Below are 16804 nucleotides of genomic sequence, written 5' to 3'. Positions count from 1 at the left end.
TCTCTCTCTCTCTCTCTCTCTCTCTCTCTCTCTCTCTCTCTCTCTCTCTCTCTCTGTTATTAGTTGTTTTGTGGACATTATGACTACAATACATGACAGTGTGAAGATTTATTTTGAGTTAGGCTCACTGTAGTAGGGTAGGCATGGAAGCCTGGGCGTGTGGTGGATCTAGAAGCAGAGTGCATGACAGAAAGCAGGGACCTGTTTCTACCAGTCAGGACATCTCCTATACATCCCAGATCCTCCCAAAGTGGCATTACCAGCAGGGGAATAAGGGGTCAAATAATGAGCCTGTGGGGGAGCCATTTCAGCTTCAAGTCGTAACACCATACTTTAATATGTGAGTCTCTCTTGAAAAGAAAGACTTTATTAAGCAATTTTGGAATTACTAGAATATTGCCAAACTGGTCTATAAATTGTATTATATAAAGAGACTGTTTAAACTTTTAAGATTTTTTAGTTATTTTTACTTTTGTGTGTGTGCATGTGTGTAGTGAGCGTTCACCCCCCCATGCATGTGAGTATAGAAGCCAGAGATTAACATTAGGTGTCTTCCTCCGCCACTCTCCACCTTACTGTTCTTGTTTTGAAACAGGATCTCTCACTGGACCTGGAGCTCACCATTTCTGCTAGATTGGCTAGCCAGTGACCCCCCTGGAATCTTCCAGTCTCTACCCGCACTCCGAATTGCTAAGGTTATAGGTACATGCTATCACACCCAGCTTTCCTGTGTTTTATGGAGATCTGAACTCAGGTCCCCATGCTTATAGAGAAAACACTTTACTTATTAAGCTGTCTCTCCAGCCTTTTTATAAAAGATTGTTTAATTCATTTAAATCTATATCCAAGGACAATGTTTTTATTTAATATTTATCAGCTGTTGTGTGGTATGTGAATGAATGTTTTCATTTTAATATAATTTTCTAGGCATTAACCCTAACCCTAATTAAATTCTTAGCAGAAGTAATCTAGCATTTATTTTTCTATTTTTCATCTTTTTAATACTTTAAAACTATATAGCTATATTAAAATATATGAAGAAAAGGAAGAAAAATATTATTTCATTCAAACTCCTATTTTTATTGTGATTGTTAGGTAACCCTCGCCAGCCATAGTTGTGATCAGACACAATTGATGCAATCAGTTTAACTGTGCTAGATATCAATTTATTGCCTGCCTATTCTTTGTTCCAGATTCAGTATTTATTCTATACTATCTTTAATTGTTCCTTTGACAACTAGTAAAAGTTAAACTTTATCAGTAGAGGGCACTAGGGATATAACACAGGAGGAAGGGCCTTTCTTTCTTGGTGTTGCTGTGGTGGCCAGGCAACTTCTTGGTCCAAGTGACATTAGTAGTATATAGCTCCTACAAGTGCAGGAGACTTCTCTAGTACCCAGGTCCTGAAGTTTAGTCCAAAGCACATCGTAGTCAATACCTTTTCCCCATCTACCCCTGTTGGCTTTTACTGGCACCTTAGAAGGGAGATTTCTGATGGGTATAGTGTGTGTGTATTTTTGAAACAGGGTTTCACATATTCCAGGCTGGTTACACAATTGTAGTAATATTTTTTAATATATAAATCCTGGTGGGGCGTTTCTGCTACCTGCCCCAAAAGTTTATGTTCCCAAATGAAACACTCTCACACACACACACACACACACACACACACACACACACATACAGCCTTTATATTTTGGTATTCCTTAATCAGCTCAATGGCTGGGCCACTTCATAACCTTCATGAAGTTAATCTCGCTGATAATCCTGAGTTCTCGCTTACTAAATTCTATATTCTATCAGGCTGCTCTGGACCCAGAAGGCTACCCAACTCGGCCTCACTCTCCTGGCTCCTTCACATGCCAGCTCTGCTTCCCTGTTGTCCTCTCTTCTCAGGCATGCCATCTCTCTTCTCCTACTCCCAGCATGGCAGATTCTCCTCTTTTCTCCTCTCTGGGTCCCAAGCCCAGGAATCCTAAAAATCCCATCTCTGTCTGCCCTCCCCTATTTTCTGCTGGCATCTTTATTTACCAATCAGAACCAACTGGGAGAAGGGTCTCTCAATGTCTTATGTGCATACACTCAAGTAAGCAGTTTTGGGTACTAAAATTAACCTTAGAATACAAGCAACATTAAGCCAAACCCACTACACTGTGGCAGGATTTTCCCTGTCCAACTAATTTAAATTTTAGTGTAGCAGGAGGCCTGTGATTTCCACAGGGAAAGGGGAGGCAGAGCTAAGAGTTGCAGAAACAGGAAGTGATAAAGGAGACAGGAGGAGAAAAACAAGATAGAGAACGAACAGGATGATTTAGATTACTCATGGTTTTAAATAGCCACAGGTAGATATAATATCATATAGGGATAGAATAGTTGGAGTAACTTGTCTAATCTAGGTGGGCAGCTTGTACCATTATCAATTGGACCTAAATAATTAATTATAAGCTTCTAGAGGTTTGATTTTACCAGGTTACTGGGAATTTTAATAGCTAACTGCAAGGTGGGTGGTCATTACATGAGGCTAGCATGATAGCAATCTGCCAGTGGGAACTTAGTGACCTGGGTGAGAAATGCTGGAGGTCTGAGTCGGAGAGTCTCCACGAGATAAGAACAGGTCAGCCATGCCAGCCAGTCATAGCCGGCCAGCCCGCCAGGGCAGAGAGTAGCTGGGTGTAGCATGGGAACATGCCGTTCTTTTTAAATATTCCCGCAACACTACATTTCCTCCTTTTTGTCAAATTAAAAAGGCTCTTTTCTCTCAGACATACACTGAACATAATTATAACAATTATGTAAATTGTAAGGTATGATATACACTTATAACATCCAGTTCATTATATTTGGCAGTTTAGATAAAGTATTCTATCGTATATCCTAACCTTAAGAGTTTACAATTCTGTACCTCAATTAGGTTTAATTTTAATTTGCCTTACCAACTGAAAACCATTCTTTCAAATCTAGATCATCTTATTCAGTGCTAAACAACTTAATTTCAATTATAAGACCATAACTAGTCTTCAATACCATCAGAGAGCTGAGAAAGAATTAAATATTACCCGAATATGTAGGAAACACAAAGACATAGCTTCCAAAACTTACACAATTTGTAGAGACAGCTGACTGCTGACAGCTTCCAATTTCTTATAACAGTAGAACATCTGTCTTCAGCCTTCTGGCCCAGAAGAACCATCTGATAGACCTTAAGTGAAGCAGGAATTATGAAGGACTAGCTTACCCTGTCTTGGTTGAGCTAAGCAGTGGAGTATCCTGAATCTGTGTGTCCCTTTTTACACAGTAATTGTCTAATTGTCTGCAGAATGGAATTAGGCTATTTCTTACCCAGTGGCTAGCTTGCCACAATTGAAGCAACTCCAGTTGGAGGTAATGATGCTCATATTTTCTTTGAAGTGGGAAGGGGGTACTGTCAGGAGCATACACGTCTTTTAGTCAAAAGATCTATTAATAATGAAATGATTTTAAGTGTCATATTCTGTGGATCTCTGATGCTTTTGAAGACTAAGTGTATGTATAGTATATCTGAACTGTTAAATCTTGACTACTCTTAGTTATTTACCGTTTTAATAATTTTAAAACACTTTATTGTAATTTAATCAGAATCTAATATTACAATGAGTTTACTATCTGACCTTTAACTTGCATTCCTTAATCATCCTAAACAGTTTGTAATAGCAGCTATTAGAAGGACTGGCTCTAAGCCTTGTGTTCCTAAATGAGTTGCACAAGCACAATTCATATCTAAGAGTAACAAAATTAATTTTGAATTTTGTATCACTGTAAAGATTTATACCAATGAAAACCTTAAATCTGTATCAATATATAAATTCTGTATCAATGTAAGAAAATATAACTTCAATTCTGTATCAAAATATAACAGATGAATTGTTAAGGGGTGGGAAGGGGTAGGAAAATTGGAATGTAAGATTATGGCTATAAAATGTTTTGTTTAAGAGTAAATTGAAGCAAAAGCAAAGATTTGTCCCTTGTGTCCTCAAGGACAAAGTGTAGATTTGTATTTTATGTACAAAGTCTATATTTGAGCTAATAACAGAATTTGCAGTTAAAAACTATTTCTTCCCAGGATCCAGAAAACATTTATCTGGTGTTGTCAAGTACTCTAGTTTTTATTAAGAATGTAAAATACAAAGAAATGAAATTGTTGGTTTTGTTCTTTTTCGTAAATGTTCTGTTTCCCATACCATAGATAGCTTCTATGATATTTGCTTTGTTTTTTGGTATGTTAAAATTTCCTGAGGTGTGCTTTTTTTCTTTCTTTCTTTCTTTCTTTCTTTCTTTCTTTCTTTCTTTCTTTCTTTCTTTCTTTCTTTCTTTCTTTTTTTTTTCTCACAGTCCTAAAATCTTGTAGCGCCATGCTTCTTCTTTAGAAATTTTAAAAGACATTGTAGAATAGAGTTTTGGAATACAGTCACTCTATGGTACACTTGGTGCATCCATTGAATCCAGAGATTCTGTCTTCATTGGAAGAAATCTACCTTCCCAGTTTCATTTTCATGAGTGGTCCTCATCTTTACCCTTCTATGATGGAAATACTGAGGTGAATTCCTCTGCTGTTTTAAGATTCTGTGGTATTCTCAACTATGCACATAGCTGAAATAACACCCCTCCAAGTCACTGTTTTTGTCTGTCCTCTCAAAGTCTCATCTAGTGGTTTTATTCAATCAAATAAGAGCTCTTTTGTAGTTTCCCATTCTTTACTAGTCTGCTTTGTGAATAGCCATAACATTTGGAAAATACTTTCTAAAAATTTTACTTTTTATGCATGTGAGTATTTTGCCAGCATTTATATATGTTCACCACATCATTCTGCAGCCTCACCATATTTCTTAGTGCTTTTTTCTTCTTCAGAACAATATGCCAACATTTGTTGTTGCAGGACACATGAAGTAACAAGACACTGAATGTTGGTTACTTTGGTCCTTGGCTTTTTAGTGTCTTTGTTTAAGGGCTTTCTAAAAACACATGGATGGGCATCATCTTGCAGTTGTGTATGTGTGTTCTTAATGGACAACCTATATGTTAAATTCAGAAAAACCACTTGGTTGCATATTGTTGAATTGGCGATTTGAAATATTTGTTGAACTGGCCATTTTCTCGTTTTCTTTTGCTTTTTTAAAGATTTATTTATTATATGTAAGTACACGCCAGAAGAAGGCATCAGATCTCATTACAGATGATTGTGAGCTACCATGTGGTTGCTGGGATTTGAACTCAGGACCTTCGGAAGAGCAGTCAATGCTCTTACCCACTGAGCCATCTCACCAGCCAGAACTGGCTATTTTCATTTAAGTTTTTTCTATGTGACTGGAGAAATGTTTCAGTGGTTAAGAAGACTTGCTGCTCTTGCACAGGACATAGCTTCAGTTCACAGAACCCACATGTTGGCTCACAATCATCTGTAACTCCAGGTCCTGAGGAGCTGATGCCCTCTTCCAAACTCTCCGGGCAATATATGAATCTTACAACCAAAGTTTTAGTTCTATAAAGATATTTGTATGGATTGTATAAGGTGTACAGATCAGCTAAGGATAAAATTTTGCTCTTTGAGCAGGTGAAAGTTTGATCAATAGTTTGATCAATAACCAGTTTGATCAATAACCATGGCATGAATGAATAAATCTTCATTCATGCCATGTGAAGGATGGCATGATGAATTTTAAGGATATCATAATCAACAAGATTTATTGACTAATTTTAGCTGAAGTTTTGGCTAGAGACATTTTTATATCTAAGCCAGTTTCAGAGCTGTTACCCATGTGGAGGGATCAGCAAATCATGTTACCTGTCCTGTTTGGTCTTCTTGAAATTTTCTTTCCTGTCTGTAGCCAAGATCTTCAAGGGCTCTTCCCCTGTCATATCTGATCTATATTACATATCTGATCTATATTACTTTGGTAGAGCTCCAAAGCCTTTTCTTCTTCCCGTTAACACAAACACAGAGCCTCCCTCCCAAAGCAGCATGTCCTTGGTCCGGCAACCTGAAATCGATTGATTCAGTTTAGCAGCCTCCTTTTTCTTAGGGCCTGAATGTTTTATTTTGTTTACATGTGTGCACATGCATATGCATTCCAGAACACATGTGGAAATCTGAAAACAGTGTGAAGGAATTGATTATTCCACCATATATTTGGACCCCAGGGATTAAAATCAGGTCATCAGACTTGGTGACACACCTTTGCCGCTGAGCTTTTCTGCTGTTCCTTAGAGCTTTGTATTTTTAAAGATGAAAACAAGTCCTATAAGATCCATTACATTACAGAAAAATTAAATTTTAAAAATCTACTGTCTTGTATCTTGTAAACTAAGAACATTACCAAAAAATGAAATATTACAAAAATACATAAAATGTAACATTCAGTTGATTGCTTTTCAATTGCACAGTCAAAATTATGAGTTATTTATATTATCATTAATTATAGTATACTATATTATATTATACTATATTATATTAAAATGTCAGTATTTATATTGTCATTGTGCAACATTGGTATAAACTTCCATCTTCAGCTAGCTTACTGTTTTATCTCTGAGTTTTTTTCTGGGATTCTTACTTTTAGAATTTAGATTTTCCTCTTAAGTTGATACACTCTAAAACATTCTTAGTTTCATTTTTTAGGAAGTATCTTTGTTTTATTTGACTATTATGAGAAATTTTTTTGAAGTAAGGCCTTTTTGTAGTAATTTGATATCTTATCACAGTCTTTCCAAGGAATTTCTTATTTAACTATTGCTAAAGACCAAATGAATGTGTCCTTAAGTAATACTGGTTAATCTAAATATCTTCCTGTTTTTTCTCCTGTAGGGAATACAGTGAGTAACCTGATTATGATCATACCTCCAATTTTTGGTGCAATTCAAGGCGTTAGAGATAGACTGGAGAAACGGTACATTGCTGCTTACTTAGCACTCACAGGTATGTAGACTGTTTCGTCTGAACACGCATGTGCAGTCCGCACTGGATGCTTAGTCTCATTTACTTCTAAAAGCAATTACTTGGTATACAACTTGAACACACTTTGAAACCTCACAGACCTTGACAGTGACTTGAACTGTACTTTTGAATAACTTTTTAAAAAAAGTTCAGACTATAACTGTACAGAATAGAGATAATAAAATAAAATAAACATGTTTTTCTACCCAACTTTGCCAGATCAGGATTTTTTTCTTATTTGCTTCAGATCTTAATTTTTTTCTTTTTAAAGGAAACGTGCTACTGCAGATAAAATAGAAGTTTTCTTTGTATTTCTGCCTTTTTTCCTTCTCAGTCTAGCGTCTCACCCTAGAGCTAAACCCTATTTTAAATTACATCTTATAATTTTCTTACACACTCTATGTTTACACTGCATACATCTGTAACCTCTCAAGTAGTGTATAGGGACTGAGTATGATGGCATATGCTTACAATCCTTGTACTTTAGAGCCTGAGGCAGAAAGGTCAAGAGTTTGGAACCATCATGGTATACATAGGCAAAACTCAGTTTCAAAGAAAAATTATATAATATTCTTGTCAGAAAAACAAGGTATGAAAATCACATCAATGAAAATTCTTCCCTCAATTAATTTAAAAATGGATGTTATAATTTAATCTTCTAACTTAAGTAAACAGTTTCAGATGAAGAAATAAACACCAAAAGGTGTGGCATATGAGAGATAATGTCCATAAATGGTGTTGTGTAATGAGAGATCTCACATAACATCTATCCATGGACAAGAGTATCTGTGAAAGCCTCAGGATTCAATAGTATACTAAGCAAGTTTAGTGTACTGTGAGACCTAAGAGGATTGTTTTGAGAGTGTACACTCACAGCCAAGCCTGCCTAACTAGAAATGCTAAAGGAGTCTTTTTAACCAATAGAAAGGACATCAATGAGTAACTTAAATGTATGAAGGTATACAATTCATAATTAAATAAGTTAATTACACCTTTACTATGAAAGATAAAAGACAAAGCTACTAAAGTAATGATAACTAATGGTGTGGATAAGAAAATATAAAAGTTTGTGGCATCAGACATTAAAATTTAAGAAAAGTTAAAATATGAAGGTTTTTTTTTGTTTTGTTTTGTTTTTGCTTCTTCTATGTGATCAAATGAGTTTTTAATCTGCTAAGCATAACCTATTAAAAGACATTCCTGGTAAGTTTTGTAGTAACTACAAAGCAAAAAATAAATAAATAAATAAAGCAAGCAAGCAAGCAAGCAGGAAAGAAAGGAAGGAAGGAAGAAAGAAAAGAAAATAATTGGAATCAGGAAACACTAAAGAAAAGTCACTACCACAAAGAAAAGAGCAATAGAAGAACGAAGTATTCGCAAACAACTAAAAAGCTTAAAATATAGTAACAAGTCTTTACTTATCAGTAATTACCTTGAATGCAAATAGATTAACCTCTCTAATTAAAAAGCACGGAATAGCTGGATGATTAAAAAAATACTTGTAATTATATATTGCCTCCAAATGAGAGATTCTATGGAAATAGTAAAAAGGAGTAGCTACATTTATGTCAGATAAAATACTTCTGGAAGAATTGTAGAAAGAGACAAAGATGGACATTACATAATAATAAACAGATTAATTCAATGATCATAAATATATTTCTGTAGCAAACAACAGAGAGCCAAATATAAAGAAAATGACAGACTGTAATGTAATCATAGAAGAAGTTGTTAACATCCTACTTTTAGCATTGGTCAGACTATCCAGGCAAAATCAACAACTCCAGCAGATTTAAATTATACTACAGACCAAATACAACTAAGACATGTGCAGAACATAACACCAACTGGTGCAGAATACGTATGTATCCTAATAGCACATGGAACGTTCTCCAGGACAAATCATATGTTGGCTCACAGAACAAGTCTCAACAATTGAAATAATTTAAGTGTAAAACTACAAATAAATAACAGAAAATGTTAGCAACTCTACAGATATGTAGAAACTAAAGTATACTCCTGAATAAATAGAATGAAAAAACAAGTAGAAATATAACACATGAAAATCTGTAGGAAATAACAAAAGCAGTTCAAAAAAGGATGTTTATATCAAGAAGACTACAAGTAACCCTCATGTTGCTCATGAAATAAAAAAAAAGGTAAAATAGACCTTAAAAGTACTAGAAGGAAGGAAATAATAAATATTAGAGCAAAAATAAAGAGAAAAATACATATGATCAGTGAAATGAAAATGACTAATTACAACTGATACAGTAAAACGAAAGAATCATAAGGAACTATTACGAATAGTTATGTGCTAACAAATGAGGTAAAATAGAAGTATACAATTCCTGAACACATACAGAGTACCAAACACTGAAAAAGATGCCATCTGTAGTCATTGGACCAAAGGCAAAATATTTTCATAAATGAAATGCCAGAGAAAATAATTGACTATATACCTCATAACATACACAAAAACAAATTTTAAATCAATCAGAAATACAAGTTTTAAAACTAAAATATTAAAAATCCTGAAAGAAAATGTGTGAATCTATGTCTAGCATTTTGAAATGACTTTCTGTGATTTAAATTCAGATGTAAGGAAAAGTAGACAAATTGAACTACACACCTAGCAGGTGTAATGGGACATATATGCACTCCCTGCCACTTGGGAGAGTTGCCTAGATACATAGTGAGTTTGAGACCAATCTGTACAGTTTAGACTCTGTCTCAATCTACAATTTGTTTTTGCTTGGGATGCTTACTAGTAGAGCTTTTGCTTACAATGGACGTGGCTCTAACACTAATCCCTAGCACTAGCAGAAACAGGGAGGGGTGTTTTTCTTTTTTCTCTTTTCAATTAGCATGGAGTGGAATGTATGGATTGTTGATACAATATTTATTATGAAAGCCATACTTAGCTGCAAAATTTTATTAGCCATGCTCAGGAAGCCCACTTTTTGGCCAGAAAATTGAAAATATCTTTATACCTTTTTGTACATATCTCTGTAATTGTTTCCTAGATATGTAAGTTGTATTAAAAGTATTTTATAAAGGAACCTGAGTTAGAATACCTTCCTTACTACTTAATTAGCTAAAGCCATGTATAATTCTTTGTTGCCAATGAATTACATGAAAGCCAGATGGTAAGTGATAATGATTCTATAAAAGATGAAAGGAACTAGAGCGTATATAGTGGTCAGCATACTTGGCATAGCATAAAACTTCAATACATAGAACTATTTATTGTGGCAATAAGAGACACAGCCAAGGGCTGGTGAGATGGCTCAGTGGTTAAGAGCGCCGACTGCTCTTCCAAAGGTCCCAAGTTCAAATCCCAGCAACCACATGGTGGCTCACAACCATCCATAATGAAATCTGATGCCCTCTTCTGGAGTATCTGAGGATAGCTACAGTGTACTTATAATAAATAAATAAAAAAAAAAAAAAAAAAAAAAGAGACACAGCCAAAAGCTACCACCAGTGTCTGAGATGTTGCCTTGGATCCTTGTTTGTGTCATGGAAAGAATTATAGAATGTGTCACAATGAAACAAAATTAATTAAGTATTTACATGTAGAGACAGACGTACACTCAAGGGTGTTGCTATCTCCAGAGAAGTTCTGTCTTAGTGAGGGTTTCTATTCCTGCACAAACATCATGACTAAGAGGCAAGTTGGGGAGGAAAGGGTTTATTCAGCTTACACTTTCACATTGCTGTTCTTCACCAAAGGAAGTCAGGACTGGAACTCAAGCAGGTCAGGAAGCAGGAGCTGATGCAGAGGCCATGAAGAAATGTTATTTACTGGCTTGCTTCCCCTGGCTTGCTCAGCCTGCTTTCTTACAGAACCCAAAACTTTCTTACAGAACCCAAAACTACCAGCCCAGGGATTGCACCACCCACAATGAGCCTTCCCGCTTGATCACTAATTGAGAAAATGCCTTACAGCTGGATCTCATGGAGGCATTTCCTCACCTGAAGCTCCTTTCTCTGCGATAGTTGACACACAAATCAGCCAGTGCAAGTTCTTAAGAGAGTTGCATTTAGGTGTCTTTACAGTAGTTTTGTATATATGATGATATTGTGACTTTTTAAATTATATTGCTAGGTTTTATGGATTAGAGACGTACAAGAGCGTGCTAAAAGAAACTGACCAACTATGCACATTAAAGCTTATCTTGAGCATTCACTACTTTATAGAAATAATATTGTTAGTATACTAAATTACCTAGTAGAGAGAATTTTAGAAATATTATACTGTGCTTGTTTTCCTCTATACCAAAATCTTCAATCCTAGCACTAACTCAGCATCAGCTGTATCTTGTCTCAAGACCTTAATAAACTTCCTACTTCCTACTGTCTTCTGAAGTCACTCTGGCCCCCAAAGAATTTCTTGTGAATCTTTTTTATTTATTTGTCTTAATTTCAGTGGTAGGAATGGGATCCTGGTGTTTCCACATGACTCTGAAATATGAAATGCAGGTGAGTAATGGCAAAAGTAAGTGATTATTTCTCTTAGTTTAGAGACACTTTCAATTCAAGAAAAGAACACATAACTAAAGGATAATAAAAACAGGGACTTGTCATCTTTGAAGTCTTTCACTTGAGTCAAAGGACTCAAATTGACCATATAAAGAAGTAGTATGGCTTTCTATGTATGTATGCCAACTCCATGCAGACATATGTAATTTTAGAACAGCATTAAAGAAAGCAGTTACATGGAGGTGTCCTAAAAAGTTGTAAGCAGTTCACAAAAACATTTTATTCTTAGGTGTCTGTAGTCTTTCATGTATTAGTGGTGTCCATTTGAGTGGGTGCCCGTTTAGTTTTTATCTTTGCTTCACAGTGGTTATATACCTAGTCATTTGACCCTTTTGGCTTATCATCACTAACCCTTTAATCCTGCCCATAGTTTAAACTCACGAATTTGAGCTAAGGTTTGTGATCTGACCTTTGCCAGACTCATCGTTGTCTTTGCTGTTTGTGGTATGAAGACAGGCATTGCACATTCTAGGCAAACACTTGACCAGCTGCGTCCTCAGGACTATCTTCGTAGACACACACCATCACTCCAGAGCTCAGATCTTTCGCTGGGCTTAACTTTCTTAGTTACAGTTTTGGAATGAGACTTGTGTATTTGTGTTACTCAGATTTTTTAAATGGATGACTTGAAAGAAGGGGGACTGATTGATGGGAGGAAAAGCCAACAATGAGTGATGAGGGCAAGTAGGAGCAAAGTAAAATGGTGTGCAGGTACAACAATGTTAGCAAAACATTTTATTATTATTTTGGCTTTTTGAGACAGGGTTTCTCTGTGAAGTCCTGGCTACTAAAACTCAAAACTGATTATTTTGTATGCCAAGTACAGAAAACCCAGGTTTGGTTCCCAACATCCATGTGGCAGCTCACAACTGTCTATTACTACAGTTCCAGGGGATGCAGCACCTTTGCACTAAGGTGAAGCTTAGTGAGATAATACAAAAGGAAAGGCGGGCGCTTCCTATCAAGTCCAAACCTGCGTATGATCCCTACGATCCCAGTGGCAGAAGCAGAGAATCAACTTCCATACTTTGTCCTCTAACTCCACACATGTGCAGGGTGTATGCATGCCTAACAATACCTCTCTTTCTGCTAAAAATAAAGAAAAAACAAAAATAAACGAGATGTAATGATAACTCAGTCAGTAAAGTGCTTGCCATGCAAGTATGAGAATCTGAGTTTGGTTCCCAGAATCCACATACAAGTGCCGAGAGTGGTAGTAGATGCTTGTAGCCCCGGGAGAGACAGGCCGATTCTTGGTGCTTTATGGTTGCTAGCCAGTTCACCCTAATTGCAAGCTCCAGATCAGTGAGGGACTCTGTTTTAAAAACCAAAATGGGGCTGGTGAGATGGCTCAGTGGATAAGAGCACCGGACTGCTCTTCCGAAGGTCCAGAGTTCAAATCCCAGCAACCACATGGTGGCTCACAACCATCTGTAACGAGATCTGGCGCCCTCTTCTGGAGTGTCTGAAGACAGCTACAGTGTACTTACATATAATAAATAAATAAATAAATCTTAAACAAACAAACAAAAAACCAAAATGGGGGGGGGTGCCTCAGGAAAACACACTTGCCTTCACATGCATGTGCACGTCAATGAATGCATATCTATACTTCCGTAAATGTAGTCCTTTTAAGTAAGCCACAGATATCTGGAGTTCATACCTTTCTCCTGAGCCACAGATTTGTCCTTCTTCTCATTACTTGATTGGCATTTCTACCTAATGTCTATGTCAGGTACTTTAAGCTCAGATGCTGAAAATTGTTCTTGTCATTTTCTCTGTTCCCATAATCTCATTAAACTGTACTAATATATCCTGAAATGTTAAGCAAGAAACTTGATATATTCTTTATAGTTTCTTTTTCTTCATCTTTCTCTCTGTTTATTTTACTTCCTCAGTGTTTCTCAAATCTGCACATTTACAACCATTTATGATTTCATTGTCCAGGACTCTGATTGCTCTTTGGGAAGTCAGTCAGCTGTGCCACTTAGATGTGTGCCTTAGAAGGATGGGTAGATAACTCTGATGGTTTAAAAACAGCAAACTGTACAAGTGAGTTTGGTGGTGATGAATATAGTAGATAATTAGTAAAAGAAATTAAATAAGAATTAATAATTTTAGGGGGAGCAACTAGGAGTTGAAACCAGGACCTGGGCATGCTACACAGTGCGATGTACATCTGAGGCGCCTCCTTAGCTTCAGAGATGACCATCATAACCAACCTCAAGTTTCATTTTAACTTCCATAATTGTAGCTGTTCTATATTCACATCTTTGTTTCTCTGCTTTGTGTAGCTGTTGGATGAGCTCCCCATGATTTACAGTTGCTGCATATTTGTATACTGCATGTGAGTACTTACATCTAAACTTCAGTGTGGTTTTGGTCCAATTGCATTTCTAGGCTATGTAATGTAGAAGTTTAAAAATGTGATATTATTAAGAGTTTAGGTTTTGGTAAGTTGCAATAATGTTTTATATTAACAACTATGATTTCAAAGTCCTAATGTCAGTCTAGATAGTATTTTAACTTGACTTAAATAAACATTTTTCCTTTTCTTGAGTGAAGAATGTGTTCAAATTGTGCCATAAAATTGTTCCATAAAGTTTGAGGGTAGTTTCTCTGTACTGTAGTATGAATGGTTTCTTTTTTAGTTATTACTTTGTTTATTTTTATTTTATGTGTTAGAGCATTTTGCTTGCATGTATATCTGTGCAATATATGCATGCCTTGTATGAGAAGAGCAGGAGAGGGTATTGGATCCCCTGAAATGAGTTTCAGAGGGTTGTGAGCTACCATGGATGTGCTAGGAACTGAAGCCAGGTTTTCTGCAAGAGCAGCAAGTGCTCTTAACTGCTAAGCCAACATTAGTTTCTGTTAATGAAATGTACTTTTTAAATTTTGCATGTTAATTTAATTTAATTTTTTACTTATTTACTATATCTCCTGCTCACTGCTCTCCTCCAAGTCACCTCCTCCCACAATCCTTTCCCTCATCCCCCTTCTCTTCTCTGAGTGGGTGGGGGCTTCCCTGAGTATCCCCCCAACCCTGGCACATCAAGTCTTTAAGAGGCTAGGCGTATCCTCTCCCACTGTAGCCAGACAGGGCAGCCCATGAAACCAAATAGGAGGGAGTACAGTCTTGCCTCATTAGAACTGGGAAGGCATGTCCTTGTGCCTCTCTTTTCTTCATTCCTTATTCTCCACATGGCTTTAAGTCTTCTATTTTTCTTTTCATCCAGTTTATTTTTCTGCTCATTCTTCACTTGTTTATTCACATTGGCTGCCAGATATCAGCTGTAGGCTATCTGAGATCATATTTGACTCCCATTACTTAACTGACTTAGTTGTCTCTTTAACTCCATATTTGAAGACCTTCATGTCTTTGCTGAAGTCTTGTGACTATTGCTGATCCCATTAGCCTCTTCTCATCTGTATACAGTTAAGTATTTTTCTTTTCCTTTTTCTCTTCTTTTCCCTTTCCCTTTCTCTTTCCCTTTCCCCTTTCCTTTCCTTTCCTTTCCTTTCCTTCCACTTCTCTTTCCTCTTTCTTTCATTTCTTCCTTCCTTCTTTCTGATTTTTCAAGACAGTTAGTTTTCTGTGTATCTCTGGCTGTTCTGGTATTCACTCTGTAGGCCAGGCTGCCCTTGAACTCAAAGAGATCCACCTGCCTCTGGCTGCTGGGCTCTGGGACTAAAGGCATGTATCACCACTGCTTGACATTTAGTGTTTCTAACATGGAGGGTGGAAGGGTAGAAGTCTTGAGTACTTCTGAATCATAAAGGCATGTGGGCAAGATGTAAGCAGCATTCAGTTTGTTTCTGGCTGTACATTATAAAGTAATTTTCTTTTTCTCTTATTTTAAAGGTTTGAGTGTTTCAAGACAAAGAGCTCAATAAACTACCATCTTCTTTTTACCCTATTTCTATACAGTTTAACAGTAACCACGGTAAGTTATACTTTATCTCTAGTGAGGTGTGCCATGTAGGAGATTGGAACAGTTAAGTTTCCAGTGTTTATGTCAGCTAGTCAAACTGAAATATTTTTATTTAATTGGAATGTCTTATTTTTAGAGTTGCATGTTTATTTCCTTTTCAAAAATTACTTTTAATTGAAAAATCTTTTAAAAGTTTATTTAGGTTTAGTTTATTTTTTTTCTGTTTGAGAGTTTTGTCTATGTGCATGTGTACCGTCTGTGTGATTAGTACCTCCAAAGGTTAGAAGGCATTTCCCAGAACTGGAGTTTCAGAGGGTTGTGAAGCACCATGTGGATGCTGGGAACTGAATCTGGAGCCTTTGCAAGAATGGCAGATGTTCTTAACCAATGAGCCATCTCTCATCTCCAGCCCCCAAAATAGATTTTAATTTTTTTAGATGAGGAGAAGGTTGAAAAGTAACTATTTAGTTAGTAGCGATGGCAAAAACAAAATGCTTTTCTGAAGGCTGAACTAACTTACTGAAAACAAGAAGTGAGGTTTTCTACCATGGTCCTAGTTGTGACTGTTTTCACTGTTAACCTTGAACTAAGAAAATGTTAATTGGGACATTTGTTGGAAATCTACATCATGTACTGGTTACAAAAGTAACTAAGAAGCAGTTGCTGTCTATGAAAGAATTCATTCTACTAGGGAAGTTAAATGTGACAGAGAATTGCATCAAAAGATAGTGACTGCAAGAGTAGAGGTCAGAACCTGTCATATGGTGATGTGCAAACAGAGGAGCAATTAAGACCACATGAGTGCACTTAGCATATCATACATATGTGCAATTTTGTCTTTATGAACAATTTTTAACTAATTAATTTGGGGACTAGAGGAATGACTCAGTAGTTAAGTGCATACCCCTCTTAGAAAAGACTCCAACTTGCTTCCCCCATCAGGTGGCTCACAAACCTTCTAACTCTAACTCTAACTCTTGATGGATCTGTTGCCTTCCTCTCACCTACACGCATGTGCAGGCTGTTTGTTCATGTGTGTACGTGTGTGTGCATGCACACACACAAATTAAAACACAATAAAAGTGAATTCCTTTAAAATTTAATTTATTCCTGAAGCCAAGATGCTTGCTATCCCAGTATGTGGAGGCTAAAGCAGGAGGATAAACCTGAGCTATATAGTGTGTTCTACACCAGCTTCAGCTGTGTGACCTTGTCTCAGCATGCCCCCACTTCCCTCTGAATTTTAATTAAAAAAAAAAAAAGACTGCTTGGTGAGGACCACACAAGGACTTGAGGCCAGCTTGGGCTACATCATGTTCTGTTCTGAGCCTAGAACTTAGAAAAAAAAAAAAAAAAA

General features: G+C 36.5%; 1 protein-coding gene across 3 annotated transcripts in view; it reads left to right on the top strand.

Moving 5' to 3' along the window:
• Positions 1-16804, top strand: part of Acer3 (alkaline ceramidase 3) — a 77888-nt gene that overhangs the window by 26256 nt on the left and 34828 nt on the right. Inside the window, exons 1-5 of one of the 3 annotated variants that reach the window (XM_029479541.1) lie at positions 596-702; positions 6839-6949; positions 11400-11452; positions 13807-13859; positions 15378-15459. In XM_029479541.1, the coding sequence (XP_029335401.1) occupies positions 6862-6949; positions 11400-11452; positions 13807-13859; positions 15378-15459 (276 nt within the window). In that variant the 5' untranslated portion in view covers positions 596-702; positions 6839-6861. Of the gene's footprint in view, positions 1-595; positions 703-4392; positions 4574-6838; positions 6950-11399; positions 11453-13806; positions 13860-15377; positions 15460-16804 lie in introns of those variants that run through there. The other 2 variants (XM_029479540.1, XM_021167164.2) reach the window with 2 other exon arrangements.

Source organism: Mus caroli, chromosome 7, assembly GCF_900094665.2.
Source record: "Mus caroli chromosome 7, CAROLI_EIJ_v1.1, whole genome shotgun sequence".
In the NCBI taxonomy this organism is placed as follows: domain Eukaryota; kingdom Metazoa; phylum Chordata; class Mammalia; order Rodentia; family Muridae; genus Mus; species Mus caroli.
The sequence above is the reverse complement of the archived record's forward strand: the minus strand, read 5'-3'. Positions and strand labels throughout refer to the sequence as shown.